This window comes from Neoarius graeffei, chromosome 2 (assembly GCF_027579695.1).
Source record: "Neoarius graeffei isolate fNeoGra1 chromosome 2, fNeoGra1.pri, whole genome shotgun sequence".
Classification (NCBI taxonomy): Eukaryota; Metazoa; Chordata; class Actinopteri; order Siluriformes; family Ariidae; genus Neoarius; species Neoarius graeffei.
The window spans coordinates 24,994,479-25,011,663 of record NC_083570.1 but is presented as its reverse complement, the minus strand read 5'-3'; the positions used below and the strand labels follow the sequence as shown (position 1 = coordinate 25,011,663).

At 44.2% G+C, this 17,185-nt stretch overlaps 1 protein-coding gene across 1 annotated transcript in view; it reads right to left on the bottom strand.

Annotated features, from left to right (window-relative positions):
* Positions 1-17,185, bottom strand: part of LOC132869202 (capping protein, Arp2/3 and myosin-I linker protein 3-like) — a 250,085-nt gene that overhangs the window by 72,191 nt on the left and 160,709 nt on the right. Inside the window, exons 21-25 of the mRNA XM_060902539.1 lie at positions 4,646-4,818; positions 4,384-4,452; positions 3,687-3,780; positions 3,467-3,565; positions 3,233-3,352 (exon numbers count right to left, since the gene is read on the bottom strand). Coding sequence (XP_060758522.1) covers positions 3,233-3,352; positions 3,467-3,565; positions 3,687-3,780; positions 4,384-4,452; positions 4,646-4,818 — 555 coding nt within the window. The remainder of the gene's footprint in view (positions 1-3,232; positions 3,353-3,466; positions 3,566-3,686; positions 3,781-4,383; positions 4,453-4,645; positions 4,819-17,185) is intronic.

The window sequence follows — 17,185 nt, the reverse complement described above, 5'->3', positions numbered from 1 at the left end:
ATTTCCTGTGGATTCAGCTAAATCCTGAAGTTTCACAATTTCCATCTCAAGGCTGTCTATAGATCTGATTATGTCATTTGTGATGTTGCAAGAATATTGGTGACACAGCTGCTTAATGTGAACCTTTCCAAAGTCCCAGAATTGTTGTAAAGAATTAAATGAAGACTTAGTTTCTCTTAAACCATTACAGAAAAAAGTGAAAACCTCTTTAAAATGTGCATCACTCAGTAAATTTGTGTTTAAGTGCCAATGTGCACTCGGGTTCTGGGTTTGAACCCAGTGGCCGGCAAGGACCTTTCTGTGTGGAGTTTCCATGTTCTCCCTGTGTTTGCGTGGGTTTCCTCTGGGTGCTCCGGTTTCCCCGACAATCCAAAGACATGCAGGTTAGGTTAATATGGGACGGTCTTGGGCTGAGGTGCCCTTGAGCGAGGCACCTAACTCCCAACTGCTACCCGGGCGCTGTTAGCATGGCTGCCCACTGCTCTGGGTATGTGTGTGTGCTCATTGCTCACATGTGTGTGCATGTGTGTGTTCACTGCTTCAGATGGGTTAAATGCAGAGAGGAAATTTCGCAAGTGTGTGATGAATAAAGTTGTGCTTTTCTTTCTTTCTTTCTTTCTTTCTTTCTTTCTTTCTTTCTTTCTTTCTTTCTTTCTTTCTTTCTTTCTTTCTTTCTTTCTTTCATTGGCTTTATATAGCCCATACTTATTACACCTTGCACCATGCTGTGATCAAACAAAGTAACTGGAATAATGTTACAACCCCGAAAAACATTAAGATGATGCTTAAAACTATACACTCTATCAAGCTTAGCCTTAGACAAAAAATTATCTCTAGTGTGTGCCCATGTATTTTGCCTTTGATTATTAAAATTCCTCCAAATATCACCTAGTTCATGCTTATTAATCATTTCAGCAAGTTTTCTATGTGAAGCACTATGCGGTTTAAGATGATTTCTATCAAAATTTGACTCAGTGCCATTAAGGTCCCCTGCTAAAACTAGGTATTCATCTCTGTTACAATTATTTAACATATTATATAACTGATCTAAAAACAACATCTGATTAATTCCAGATGAAAGTGCATAAACATATAAAAACAAAAATGCACTGTTCAAAAATGGCTCTAACTTTTAAGAGTCACCCCTCTACTATACTCTCAACAGAATAACACTGAGGGACAACATTTCTAGAGAGGAGCAAACCTACTCCTCCACTCACAAATGTTTTTTGGCAAAGAAAAGTTTTCCTTGCCCATTCTCTAACCCATTCAGCAGCATTCTTTTCATCAATATGTGTTTCTTGAATAAACATGACATCAATATGTTTTTGTTTTACCCGTTTGAAAAACTGTGCTCTCTTCCTCAAGTCTCTTGCACCATTGATGTTTAAGGTTACTATTTTAAATTCACTCATAAATGGAAGAGAGTATGAAAACAAATCAACAAACAAAAATAACAGGAAAAAAAGAAATATTTACGCTGTCTCCTTACCAATTTCATCTGTTAGTTGATTTAATTTGGTCAAGAATTTCCTGAGTTGGTGGACCACTGGTTCAGTGAAACTACCTAAATGCCTAAAGTAATGAACTGAGTTAATAAAATTATTTGTATCTGGAAAATGTTCTTCCACTTTCACCCCTCTAGCATTCTTTGTAGTACCCAGAAAACTTTTGATCATATTTACAGTATATACTCCCCTTCCGCTAGGAGATGGAGAGCATGAAAGGGAATCTGAGGAATCATTTTCAGTATCAGCAACCATGCCATCAATTCCACTCCCTGCAGTAGGAGCGCTTACAGGCTTTTTTGCGCCTGGAGAAGAACGTCTATTTAGTTTTTTTCCTTTTAACGTTTGGGGTCTTGAACACAGAATCCTCTGTGTCCATTATCTCATCAGCACACAAAACTAGCTCTGCAACCTGAACATTAGTCTTGTCTTTACCATCCATTAAATCATTTGCTATTTTCTCCATAATCACACTTATCATGTCATTCACATTATTATTGCATAGTTGTGCACTTTCACTATTTTCCCCAGTCTCTTCAGCATTAGAATTTTAGTTTTTACCTACCAGTGAGCTGTCAGTTCTCGCAACCCCAGGATCAGTAGATAGCTCAATCTCCTTATCTCCTCCTACACCTCCACGATGTTCACCATTCACACTTTCTCCTCCAGTAACCGGCCCAGTCTCCTTATCTCCTTCTCCCGTACCTCCGCTATGTTCACCATTCACGCTTTCTCCTTCTCCAGTAACCGGCCCAGTCTCCTTATCTCCTTCTCCTGCACCTCTGCTATGTTCACCATTAACATTTTCTCCTTCTCTATTAACTGGCCATAGGTGTCTTTTTTTTTTCTGGACAAGACAAAATAAGATGGCCTTCTCTTCTGCATCCAAAACATTTCATAGACTCAGTAGTAGCAAATATAACATAGTCAAATTCAACTTTGAACTTAAGCCCCACATCAAGTTCGCTAGTGTAATCTTTCAAAATGAACATGCCTCCTCAAAGACACAACATGCTTTAAAAGCGGAGATTTACAGCCAAGGGGAACTTTCTTAATTGGTGATACCAGTTGTCCATATCTTGTCAATTCATGTTCCAAAACTTCATCTTTTATGAATGGTGGTACATTTGACAATGTGATAAGCTTAGCAGGGGTTACCAGTGGGAGAACATTAAGGAATTTCTCGTTGATAACAGCACCATGACTTACAATCTCATTCGCTTTATCAACACTATCCAGAAAAAGGACAACAGATCCATACATTCTCGCAGCTGACACCACACTATTATGACCCACAACATTACCTACTGCAAAACTGCATTCCTCAACTGATTAATGATGAATGTCACTGACTTAAATTTTCAAACGCCATGACTCCCTAAACACAGGAAACACCCAGCAAAAGTGCTGGGTGTTAATTCCTAAAGGGAGAGAACTCAAAAATCACTATATCAAAACCAAAATAAGTGAAAAAGTAAATCATAAAAAACAACAAAAAAGATTATTGATAGAAAAATAAAGAGAAATCACTCGTGCCAAACTGACAGCATGCAAACATTCGCATACTCAAAAATGCTCCACCCACTGAGAGAGAGAGAGAGAGAGAGAGAGAGAAGTGGAAGAGCGCATCCACAACAATTGTCAGTTTATTCTTCATGTTCAGTTTTGGCTAACAAACACACACACACACACACACACACACACACACGAATACACACACTCACCGCACGAGAGTTGCGAGCCTCCTTCAAGACCTGTTTAGCTGCTTGAATTTCCTCCGCATCTGCTGCACCTCGGAGAACACACACCTGCTGCTGCACCCGTACACACAACCGCTCCATCACCTGTGTAAGATATATCACACACACTTTTTAATGTACTGGCATTGACAGTAACACTGTTAGATTAAAGCATACAGAAAAGATACATAACACACACACACACACACACACACACACCTGCTCAGCAGTGCTGGTCACTAAGCCTTGGTGTAAGCGTAGTGCTTGCCTCTGGGAGAAGCGTTGTGTTTGATTATTCCTCAGTAAAGCTCTCTGAATCTGAACAGCAGAATAAAAAAACTTTCAGCCCAAATGTTCTGCTTTGAAAAACACACTGGTCTGAAAAGCCAAATTAACCATTTGTAGTTCCTCAGGAACAGGTAGGATTGAAGAATCATACCTTGGTAAGCGCCTGCTCTGTCCTTTCTGGGGCGCTTCGATACGCTTGAGTAACATCACTCAGGGGGATAGGCATGTACTGTAAAGTGAAATTACTGAGAAAAGAGACAAGAAGAGATGACACAAGAAGAGAAACAAAGAGACAATAAGAGAAGAGACAGGAAGAGAAGAAAAGACAAGAAGAGACGAGACAATAAAAGAGACAAGAAGAGAAGAAATGAGACAAGAAGAGATAAGAAGAGATGAGACAATAAGAGAAGAGAAAAGAAGAGACGAGACAATAAAAGAGAAGCGACAATAAAAGAGAAGAGATGAGAAGAGACAAGAGATGAGACAAGAAAAGAGAGGAGACAAGAAGAGATAAGATATGAAGAGATAAGTCAATAAGAGAAGAGAAAAGAGACAAGAAGAAACGAGACAATAAAATAAAAACGACAGTAAGAGACGAGACAATAAGAGACGAGACAATAAAAGTAAAGAAGGGAAGAAAAGGCAGATCAGTATAGAAAAGAAGAGAAGAGAATAAGAAAAGAGACAATAAGAGTAAAGAGGGGAAAAGAAGGCAGATCAGAAGAGAAGAGAAGAGGACATCTGTAAAATGGCTTTAGCATTATTCAGAAATCATAAAAATCCTTAAATGAAGATGTATTTTTTGTGATGCAGCATCAAATATGTGTATGTGTGTGTGTGTGTCATACTGTTCTAGAGCTCGTGCTACGTCCATGAACCCTGCAGCGGTGGTGTTGTTCCGGTCCCAGGTCACACTCCTTTCAAAGACAGACAGAGAAAAGATTTTAAGATCACATTTTCATACCATATTCCCCTACTGTCTCCATCTTCTGCTTCCCTTCACCACTTGTCCTTATCCCTTTTCTCTAGCTATCTCTCTGTCATCCTTTCTCTTCCGATCTTCCGCCCAGAAAACCACTCTCCTCAGTCCTCTCCTTTTCTCCCTCTCACCGTAGTGTGGTGTTGATCTGTAGGGCTTTGCTAAGCATTTTGGCACCAATGTCCTCCAGCCCGTTCCCACTTAGGTCCACTTTCCTGAGGCAGGTGTTGCTGCCCAGAGCGTTCACCAGCACTGTCCCACGTGAACGCAAACGAGAGTCTCCCAGGGACAGAGACTGCAGAACCTATGGAGATGGAGGAGAAATAAGAAAAGGAATACACACAAAAAAAGGTTTGAAGTTTCTCAAAGTGAAAGTTGAGGCATGCTCTATAAATTGAGCCCAAGAAAGATTATCATCAAGAAACAACAAAACCTAAAGCTACATGTTTCATAAACGCACATCCTTCATGTCAAATATTCCTACTTTTTGCATCACTCCATGTGCTTTTTTTCACATTGCTGTGTGCCTGTATTTTGGTCCTTTCTCTGTTACCTAATGTGGGCACCTGTTCTGAGTCCATCCCTTGATTAGTTTGTCTTTATGTAGCCTCAGGTTCCTTTGTCATGCCACGTCAAGTCCAATTCATTTTATATATACACAGTACTGAGCCTTGTTATGCTAGTAAGTGGTCATACTTCTTAGGTACCAGAGTCAAAACCACTCTTGGAAAGCTTGACTAGAGCTGTGCTTCAGTTGGCTTGTCATTCCAGCATTCCAGTAAATCCACACCAATTATTGACCAGAAGGAATTCTAGACTACTAGTTCTGTACAGATGTTTATCATAAACCAGAGTCTCATTTATCAAAGTGTGTGCAGAACAAGTTCCAATTCTGCATGGAAGAACCAGCAGTAGACATAACGAAATTAGCGTTCATCACAGCTGCCACACAATACAAAAATGCCCTCAAATCACCATATATGGTAAACAACTTCCCTTGTGGCGGCACGGTGGTGTAGTGGTTAGCGCTGTTGCCTCACAGCAAGAAGGTTCTGGGTTCGAGCCCCGTGGCCGGCGAGGGCCTTTCTGTGTGGAGTTTGCATGTTCTCCCCGTGTCCACGTGGGTTTCCTCCGGGTGCTCCGTTTTCCCCCACAGTCCAAAGACATGCAGGTTAGGTTAACTGGTGACTCTAAATTGACCGTAGGTGTGAATGTGAGTGTGAATGGTTGTCTGTGTCTATGTGTCAGCCCTGTGATGACCTGGCGACTTGTCCAGGGTGTACCCCGCCTTTCGCCCGTAGTCAGCTGGGATGGGCTCCGGCTTGCCTGCGACCCTGTAGAAGGATAAAGCGGCTAGAGATAATGAGATGAGATGAGATGAGATGAGCCTGCATATATTGAGGGTGACATGGAGCATACAAAAGGTCTAAGAAAAGGCCTAAACCACTAAACTGATACTGTTGCAAAAAGAAGTTAGTTTGCCACTTTTATGACAGGTTTGCATACAAAATTAATAAGAAAATGAGAAAATTTTACTTTTAGAAAACCCGTGATTGTCTATTCCGCTGCTGTATTTGGAAGTGTCCTGGTGTTTCTGAGCATGAGTGATGCATAAAAGTCAAACATTCCATTTTTTGGCTATATTTGGTTGGGAAACACCAAACTAATCTCTAAATTCTCACTTAAATGAGCCTGTGGCTAAAATCTCTCGAATCTAGATCTAGGGTTTGTGCATAAATCTAGATCTATATGGTCAGAAGTAGTTCTAAATATTCATACAGCCTCACATACAAGAAACATGCAGTTTACACACAAACCTATGTGTACGCACTGCTGATAAATGAGACCCTGGTGTTTTCCCCACAGTGCATGCTTTCAACATTTTCCTCAAAGAAAAATGGCTCACAGAATCTTTATAGCAATCTTTATACAGTGGTGCTTGAAAGTTTGTGAACCCTTTAGAATGTTCTATATTTCTGCATAAATATGACCTAAAACGTCATCAGATTTTCACACAAGTCCTAAAAGTAGATAAAGAGAACCCAGTTAAACAAATGAGACAAAAATATTATACTTGGTCATTTATTTATTGAGGAAAATGATCCAATATTACATATCTGTGAGTGACAAAAGTATGTGAACCTTTGCTTTCAGTATCTGGTGTAACCCCCTTGTGCAGCAATAACTGCAACTAAACATTCCCGGTAACTGTTGATCAGTACTGCACACCGGCTTGGAGGAATTTTAGCCCATTCTTCCATACAGAACAGCTTCAACTCTGGGATGGTGGTGAGTTTCCTCACATGAACTGCTCACTTCAGGTCCTTCCACAAGTCCTTTCCATTGGATTAAGGTCAGGACTTTGACTTGGCCATTCCAAAACATTAACTTTATTCTTCTTTAACCATTCTTTGGTAGAATGACTTGTGTGCTTAGGGTCGTTGTCTTGCTGCATGACCCACCTTCTCTTGAGATTCAGTTCATGGACAGATGTCCTGACATTTTCCTTTAGAATTCGCTGGTATAATTCAGAATTCATTGTTCCATCAATGATGGCAAGCCGTCCTGGCCCAGATGCAGCAAAACAGGCCCAATCCATGATACTACCACCACCATGTTTCACAGATGGGATAAGGTTCTTATGCTGGAATGCAGTGTTTTCCTTTCTCCAAACATTACACTTCTCATTTAAACCAAAAAGTTCTGTTTTGGTCTCATCCATCCACAAAACATTTTTCCAATAGCCTTCTGGCTTGTCCATGTGATCTTTAGCAAACTGCAGATGAGCAGCAATGTTCTTTTTGGAGAGCAGTGGCTTTCTCCTTGCAATCCTGCCATGCACACCATTGTTGTTCAGTGTTCTCCTGATGGTGGACTCATGAACATTAACATTAGCCAATGTGAGAGAGGCCTTCAGTTGCTTAGAAGTTACCCTGGGGTCCTTTGTGACCTCGCCGACTATTACACACCTTGCTCTTGGAGTGATCTTTGTTGGTCGACCACTCCTGGGGAGGATAACAATGGTCTTGAATTTCCTCCATTTGTACACAATCTGTCTAACTGTGGATTGGTGGAGTCCAGACTCTTTAGAGATGGTTTTGTAATCTTTTCCAGCCTGATGAGCATCAACAATGCTTTTTCTGAGGTCCTCAGAAATCTCCTTTGTTTGTTGCATGATACACTTCCACAAACATGTGTTGTGAAGATCAGACTTTGATAGATCCCTGTTCTTTAAATAAAACAGGGTGCCCACTCACACCTGATTGTCATCCCATTGCTTGAAAACACCTGACTCTAATTTCACCTTCAAATTAACTGCTAATCCTAGAGGTTCACATACTTTTAGTACTCACAGATATGTAATATTGGATCATTTTCCTCAATAAATAAATGACCAAGTATAATATTTTTGTCTCATTTGTTTAACTGGGTTCTCTTTATCTACTTTTAGGACTTGTGTGAAAATCTGATGATGCTTTAGGTCATATTTATGCAGAAATATAGAAAATTCTAAAGGGTTCACAAACTTTCAAGCACCACTGTAGCTATTAATAAAGTTGTCGTATTCACTAGTATTAATTCTGTAAATCCATGTAGAAATAGCATGTATATACAATTTCTGAGTGCAGACTAAAGAAGAACTGCTTCACAAAACAATATAATAAGAATAGGCAATGCTTGTATCAGTCTCCACTGTAATCATACATACACTATAAAAAATAAGAACATAATGTTCAGCAATGGCTCAATTATTGATAATGCTATCTGCTTTATATGATTTAAGAGACTAGCATCTAGAAAACTGCAGTGCCACACCCTACTCAAAGAACATCTGGGACTGGAAAAAAAAAAAGGTTTGCGTTCAATAATGATCAATAGTGCTCTTTGTTTCCTCATGGATTTCTCACATTATGTCAATATGTTTTCATCAACTTGAAGAGCACTGCTCTTTTTCTCATGTCACTAGATCCATTATTATTTTAAAATGGCACATACAATAAAGCCAAATAAAAACTTTAAGCTATAACATTCGTATTATTCATGTGGTGATTATTTTTGTCTTTGTTTTCTTTAAGTAAAAAAATATCTTGCTTGTTAGATACTGTACTTCTCTTCTATGTTATGTCAGGAATATGTAAAGAAAACTATTAATAACTGGGAGGTCTTTTAGTAAAGGCGTGTGTAAATAAGCCAGTCCAAACAAAAAATTCCTTCAGATTTAGAAAAGTTGCAAAGACCAATCCCAACACAGCTCACATCTCATTTGCATGTAGTGATGCCCACAAAATTCCAGAAAAGGTCATGTGCTCTCCAGGAGCACAAAATGAACATTCAGGGTAAATGCTGAAAATCAGAAGTGAAAGTTATTTTGACTCACTTCTAAATATATGTACAATACTAGTCAAAAGTGTGGACACACCCACTATTCATTCATAGGTTTTGCTGTATTTTGACTATTTTCTACATTGTAGAACAATACTGAAGAGATCAAAACTATAGAATAGCATATGGAACATGTATGTAATTATGTGATAAACAAAAAAGTGTTAAAAAAACAAAATGTGTTTCATATTTTAGATTCTTCAAAGTAGCCAGCGTTTACCTTGATGGTGCTTTGAACACTGTTGGTTTTATCTTAACCAGCTTCATGAGGTACTCACCTGGAATGCTTTTCAAGTAACAGTTGTGTCTTGTCAAAAGTTAATTAGTAGATGAATTTCTTGTCTTCGTAATGCATTTGAGATCATCAAACACGAAATACTGAATGAGAAAAATTCAGTAAATAGCCCTACTCCACAACTGTAGTAATTCATATTATGTCAAGAACCGCTCAACTAAGTAAAGAGAAATGACAGTCCATCACTACTTTAAGACATGAAGTGACTTTTAATTAATAAAAATAAAGAAAAAATATTGAATTATAAGGTGTGTCCAAACTTTTGACTGGTGTGTGTGTGTGTGTGGCGCCACGGGATTTTTGTACTAGATGTGCTGTTTACAGAATGAGTAGAACGGTGTTGAAAAACACGCGATATTTTGTACCGTTTTCGCTGGCTGATCCAGTAACTACAGTGGCTATAAAAAGTGTACACACCCCATTAAAATGATAGGTTTTTCTGATATAAAAAATGAGACCATGATAAATAATTTCAAAACTTTTCCCATTTTTAATATGACCTATAACCTGTACAATTCAATTGAAAAACAAACAACTCTGTTAGGTGGAAAAGCATAAAAAATAAAAAATGTACAATAAGCTGGTTGCATAAGTGTGCACACCCTTAAACTAATACTTTGTTGAAGCACCTTTTGATTTAATTACAGCATTCAGTCTTTTTGGGTACATACCTGCCATCAATTAAAATGACTCTGATTAACCCCAAATAAAGTTCAGACATTTACTCAGTTGCATCCTCCAGCAAAAGCCACTGCAAACTATGGCTTACAAAGCATCAAAGGGATCTCATTGTTGAAAGGTATCAGCCAGGAGAAGGGTACAAAAAAATTTCCACAGCATTAGATATACCATGGAGCACAGTGAAGACAGTCATCAAGAAGTGGAGAAAATATGGGACAACAGTGACATTATCGAGAACTGGACGTCCCTCCAAAATTGATGAAAACACAAGACCAAAACTGGTCAGGGAGGCTGCCAAGAGGCCTACAGCAACACCGAAGGAGCTGCAGGAATTTCTGGCAAGTACTGGTTGTGTACTACAACAATCTCCCATATTCTCCATATATCTGGACTATGAAGTAGGTTCAAAGAAAAACATCCAGGCCTGGCTAAATTTTGCAAAAAAAATACATCAACTCTCCAAAAAGCATGTGGGAAAATGTGTTATGGTCTGATGAAACCAAGGTTGAACTTTTTGGCCACAATTCCAAAAGGTATGTTTGGCACAAAAACAACACTGCACACCACCAAAAGAACACCATACCCATGGTGAAGCATGGTGGTGGCAGCATCATGTTTTGGGGTTGTTTTTCTACAGCTGGAGCAAGGCCTTTAGTTGAGGTGGAGGGAATTATGAACAGTTCTAAATACCAGTCAATTTTACCCCCAAACCTTCAGGTGTCTGCTAGAAAGATGAAGATGAAGAGGAATTTCAATGACAATGACCCCAAAAAAGTTTTGGAATGGCCCACCCACAGCCCAGACCCAAATCCAATTGAAAATCTGTGGGGTGACCTGAAGAGGGCTGTGTACAAGAGATGCCCTCACAATCTGACAGATTTTAAATGCTTTTGCAAGGAAGAGTGGACAAATATTGCCAAGTCTAGATGTGGCAGGCTGATAGACTCCTACCCAAAAAGACTGAATGCTGTAATTAAATCAAAGGTGCTTCAACAAAGTATTAGTTTAAGGGTGTGCACACTTATGAAACCAGCTTATTGTACATTTTTTATTTTTTTATGTTTTTCCCTGGGTGACTTGGTGGTGTAGTGGTTAGCACTGTCGCTGTAGCGGTTCGTGTGGAAGGGTGGAGCACAGAAGACGGCAGGACAGAGATCGGGTTAACAGAGCGTTTTATTGCCACACTTTTCAGTTTAACAACTGGTCTGCACTTTGCAGACACACACACACTCTCGGCGTCTGGTTCGGGAAGAGCCCCTCTGCTCTCGCTCTCCCTTCTTAAGTAGGGCGCGGTCACTGGGAAGACACACAAACACAGGTTAATTGCTCTCAGGTGTAGTGGTTCTGCCACTTACCTTCCCTGACTCCGCCCTCCTGTCACAGACCGGCGCTTGACCATGCCCCCGCTGCCACATACCCCCATTACTATAGACGATGATGTCATCTAGGTAAGGGCCCGCATAAGTGGCGTGGGGGCGGAGGACCCTGTCCATCAGCCACTGAAACGTAGCGAGCGCCCCAAACAGCCCAAACGGAAGTGTGACGAATTGGTGTAATCCGAACGGTGTGGAAAAGGCCGTTTTTTTCTCGGGATAGAGGAGTCAAAGGGATCTGCCAGTATCCCTTTGTCAAATCCAGTGTCGAATGAAAGCGAGCCGTGCCTAGTCGATCGAGCAACTCATCAATCCGAGGCATTGGGTACGCGTCAAATTTAGACACCGCGTTGACTTTTCTATAGTCCACACAGAACTGGACCGACCAATCAGCCTTGGGTACCAAGACCACCGGGCTGCTCCAGTCACTGTGGGACTCCTCGACAATGCCCATTTCGCGCATGGCTTCAAGTTCTTCCCGAACCACCTTTTTTTTGTGTTCGGGTAGCCTGTAAGGGCGGCTACGCACTACCACCCCCGGGGGCGTCTCTATGTGGTGCTCTATGAGGTTAGTGTGACTGGGCAGGGGCGAGAACACATCCGAAAACTCGGTCTGCAACTGGACGACCTCCGCGAGTTGGGTCGGGGAGAGGTGATCTCCACAGGGGACCGGAGGAATACCTGACGCCAATGCCCCTTTTTGAACCTCCGGCCCCAGCTCCGCCTTCTCCGGAACCACCGACACCAACACCACGGGGACCTCCTCATTCCAGAATTTAAGCAGGTTGAGGTGGTAAATCTGTAGCGCCCCACCCCTGTCCATTCGCCTCACCTCGTAGTCGACGTCCCCGACTCGCCGTGTGACCTCAAAGGGTCCTTGCCACTTGGTGACCAATTTGGAGCGCGATATGGGCAACAGTACGAGTACTTTATTTCCCGGTGCGAACTCTCTAAGGCGCATACCCTTGTTGTACAGGCGGGCTTGCCGTTCTTGGGCCTGCCACAAATTCTCCTGGGTTAGGTGGGTGAGGGTATGGAGTTTTGCGCGCAGGTCCATAACGTATTGAATTTCATTTTTGCTTTGTGAAGGTCCCTCCTCCCAATTTTCCTGCAGCACATCTAGAATGCCGCGCGGCTTACGCCCATATAATAATTTGAACGGGGAGAACCCCGTGGAGGCTTGGGGGACCTCTCGCACTGAAAACAGCAAGGGCTCGAGCCACTTATCCCAATTATGTGCGTCCTCACTTACGAATTTTTTAATTATATTCTTGAGGGTGCGGTTGAACCGTTCCACTAAACCATCCGTTTGTGGGTGATACACGCTGGTGCGGATCGGCTTAATCCCCAATAACCCATACAGATCGCGCAGTGTCCGTGACATAAACGTGGTACCTTGATCAGTCAGAATCTCTTTCGGGATTCCAACTCGGGAGATAACGCGGAACAGCGCCTCCGCAATACTGCGTGCTGAGATATTGCGCAGAGGCACTGCTTCTGGGTATCGCGTTGCATAGTCCACCAGAACTAATATAAAGCGGTACCCTCGTGTCGACCGATCTAATGGCCCGACGAGATCCATCCCAACTCTTTCAAACGGGGTCTCGATTAATGGTAGAGGGCGCAAAGGCGCTTTTAGAATGGCCGCTGGATTTACTAACTGGCATTCGCGGCACGCCGTACACCACCTACGAACGTCACCGCGAATCCCCGGCCAATAGAATCGGGCCATTATTCAGGCTAGTGTCTTATCCTGCCCTAGGTGTCCAGCCATGGGATTAAAGTGAGCTGCCTGGAACACCAATTCCCGGCGGCTCTTTGGAATTAAAAGCTGCACGACTTGCTCTTTCGTCTGAGTGTCCTGCGTCACTCGGTATAATCTATCCTTCATAATAGAGAAATAGGGGAAGGACGGGGTGGCGTTCGGCGGGAGCGTTTGACCATCGATTACTCTCACTTGGTCAAACGCATGCCGCAGAGTCTCGTCTCGCGACTGTTCTAATGGGAAATCCGCGAGGGATTCCCCGAGAGAGAGAGAGAGAGAGGAGGAACCGGTGGCTCCTCACTCTGACGCGGAGATGACGTAGACGGCTCTGTGACAGCTGCTCCCGCCAAGGCGACACCGGGACCTCCCCCTGCTGACGTATGGCAGGACCCACTCTCCACTAAACGGCTCATCAACTCCCCGAATCCCGGCCAATCAGTCCCCAAAATTATCGAGTGGGTGAGGCGAGGATTAACCGCCGCCTATACTATGCATTTTTCCCCTCGGAAAAAAATGTGGACCGACACCAAAGGGTAGCTGTGAACATCCCCGTGCACACACAACACCTTCACCCCCTGTGCTCCCCCCAATGCCTCGTTTTGCACCAGGCTTTGGTGAATTGAGGTTTGATTACAACCGGAATCCACCAACGCCTGATATGTATCCCCTTGAATACTCACCGGTATGCGATACGCTCCGGCCCGATCGAGGGCGGCCTCTGGCGTGTCGGGGATCCGAATGACCGCGCCCACCTCCATTGCCGTGCACTGCTGTTGGAGGTGGCCCATCTCCCCGCAGCGCCAGCAAACCGGCCCGGGCTTCCTCTCTGCACCGATGTTCTGGGGCTCACTCACCTGAGGGGGGGGAGAGACAGACACAGAAGTGAGAAACGGGAGGGCACCGCGGGTGCGGCGGGCCGGCTGGGGTGGTGCCGGCCCCCGCCTCCGCGGTGGGGGAATGGGGCGAGGACGGGACACAGGAGGAGGGGGAGAGAGAGAGAGAAGAGGAGAGAAGAGAAGAGGCTGTCTGCTGTCCTGCCGCCGGAACAGCCACCAAATGGTCCTCCGCCAGCTCGATGGCCTGATCCAGCAACGCCGGGCGGTGGCACTGGACCCACTCCGTGGTTCCTGTTGGCAAGCGCGCGACAAACTGCTCCAGTACCACCTGGTTGACGATCCCCTCGGCATCGCGGTTGTCAGCCCTCAGCCACCGCCAGCAGGCATCCCGGAGTTGCTGGCCAAACACGAACGGCCGGCCGACTTCCTCCAAGCGCAGAGCATGGAAGCGCTGGCACTGCTGTTCAGGAGTGCGCCCCACACGCTGGAGGATGGCCTGGCGAAGGTCCGCGTAGGCCAGCCGGCGGTCGGCGGGGACCTGTAGCTCGGCCAGCTGCGCCTCTCCCGTTAGCAGGGGGAGGAGGCGCGCCGTGCGCTGATCCATCGGCCACCCCGAGGTCTCCGCGACTTGCTCAAAGAGCATGATGAAAGCCTCGGGGTCATCCTGCGGGCCCATCTTGGTCAGGGTGGGGGGGGACGGGCCCGCGGTGGAAGCGTCGGTAGTCCCCGCCAACGCGAGGAGGTGCCGGAACGCCTGTCGATCCTCTTGCTGGGCCAACACCAGGGCCTCGAAGCCCTGCTCCTGCTCCTTACGGAGCGTGACTAGTGCCTGGTGCTGGCTTTGCTGGGCCGTGGCGAGGGCGTGGACCAGGTCGGCGGACGGGGAAGACTCCATGGGGCGGTTCGGCATCTGTGCTCCAGTTCCCGGGTTTCGGCACCACTGTAGCGGTTCATGTGGAAGGGTGGAGCCAGGGCTCGAAATTAACTTTTTTTCTTTGTGTCCCCCAGTGGTCCCGAATTCTGTGTTGTATTGTCCCGAATGGAAGCAATGGTGTCCCCATTTTTTTCCTCTCTGAAATAACCAGTGGTTAATATTATCATATGAAGTCTCATCTCATCTCATTATCTCTAGCCGCTTTATCCTGCCCTACAGGGTCACAGGCAAGCCGGAGCCCATCCCAGCTGACCACGGGCGAAAGGCGGGATACACCCTGGACAAGTCGCCAGGTCATCACAGGGCTGACACATAGACACAGACAACCATTCACACTCACACCTACGGTCAATTTAGAGTCACCAGTTAACCTAACCTGCATGTCTTTGGACTGTGGGGGAAACCGGAGCACCCGGAGGAAACCCACGCGGACACGGGGAGAACATGCAAACTCCACACAGAAAGGCCCTCGCCGGCCCCGGGGCTCGAACCCAGGACCTTCTTGCTGGGAGGCGACAGCGCTAACCACTACACCACCGTGCCGCCCATCATATGAAGTTACTATTATATTTGTAACTATGCGATTTTGAACCCTTTATATCATTTTTACAATAAGTCACAAGACACAAGCGACACATGTCCTATACATCATCTACTTCAAAATTACAGTTATTGCATTTTCAGTTTATTAAACTTTGGCGATCTCACTGTATGAATAGATACCTGTTTATTTAAAGGGGCCAACTAGCTCATTCAGAAAATGTTTCAACTCCCTACATCTGCAGTACACTTTAGTTGAAAATAAGACCCCTTTTATGTTCATTTCATCTACTTATACCTTGAATATCTGTTGGCACTTATAAGGCCAACTTATAATTTTCACCATTACTGTTATCCATTTTTATGAACTTTCCGTTATCCATTTTTATGAACTTTCCGTTATCCATTTTATGAACTTTCGCTGCCGGGTGCAAATGTTAGCAACATCAACATAGTGCCAGGTCCGAGCCTAGTTGTGCTGCTGACTGACTAAACTTTCTGAACTAGAAAGACACCAAGAAAACTCACTTATTCTGTTGAACGGTATCTTCCGTCAATATCATCCACATCATTCCTGTTGTATTTTATAACGTGTCTAACAGTGTTCATTAAGTTCATTCAGTTGCTAGCGTTGCCTGCAGACCAGGCGATGACACTTTGGATCCTGAAGGTCCCGGAGACATTATGTCTGGGCTTTCAGTTTCTTCCCCACGGTCGGTCCGCTTCAACCACTTAAGCATTTTTGTTCTGGCAAGAGTCGGCGCAGCGTGTGCGGTAGCAATTCCATTCCAAGTCCATATAATGCGGACTCCGGCCGAAGATTCTAGAACAGAATGCGCTGCTCTGTAGCCTACGGATGCAGGTGCATCGAAAGCTACTATGTATTTTTCGCTGTTAACGTTTTAAAATTAAAATTGACAAATTAGGTGAATGTCTACGTATGTGTTACGGCTTTGTAAATAATATTAATGTAGAACTTTTTTTCTAGATCTATTTTTTTCCATTGTCCCGGGATTGTCCCAGATATGATAATTTTGTGTCCCGATGACATTTTTTATGGTCCCCGGGACATCGGGACACCGTTAGTTTCGAGCGCTGGGTGGAGCACAGAAGACGGCAGGACAGAGATCGGTTTGACAGAGCATTTTATTGCTCACTTTGCAGACACACACACACACTCTCGGCGTCTGGTTCGGGAAGAGCCCCTCTGCTCTCGCTCTCCCTCCTTAAGTAGGGCGCGGTCACTGGGAAGACACACAAACACAAGTTAATTGCTCTCAGGTGTAGTGGTTCTGCCACTTACCTTCCCTGACTCCGCCCTCCTGTCACAGACTGGCGCTTGACCACGCCCCCACTGCCACTGTCGCCTTATAGCAAGAAGGTTCTGGGTTCAAGCCCAGTGGCCTGCGAGGGCCTTTCTGTGTGGAGTTGGCATGTTCTCCCCATGTCTGCATGGGTGTGCTCCTGTTTCCCCCAAAGACATGCAGGTTAGGTTAATTGGTGGCTCTAAATTGAATGTAGGTGTGAATGTGAATGGTTGTTTGTCTCTGTGTCAGCCCTATGATAACCTGGCGACTTGTCCAGCCTGTACCCCACCTCTTGCCCATAGTCAGCTGGGATAGGCTTGCCTGCAACCCTGTAGAACAGGATAAGCAGCTACAGACAATGGATGGATGGGTGTTTTTTCCCCCTAACAGATTTGTTTGTTTTTCAGTTGAATTGTACAGGTTATAGGTCACATTAAAGGTGGGAAAAGTTTTGAAATTATTTATCATGGTCTCATTTTTTTACATCAGGGTTGTATATATATATATATATACACACACACACACACACACACACACACAAAACCCCGATTCCAAAA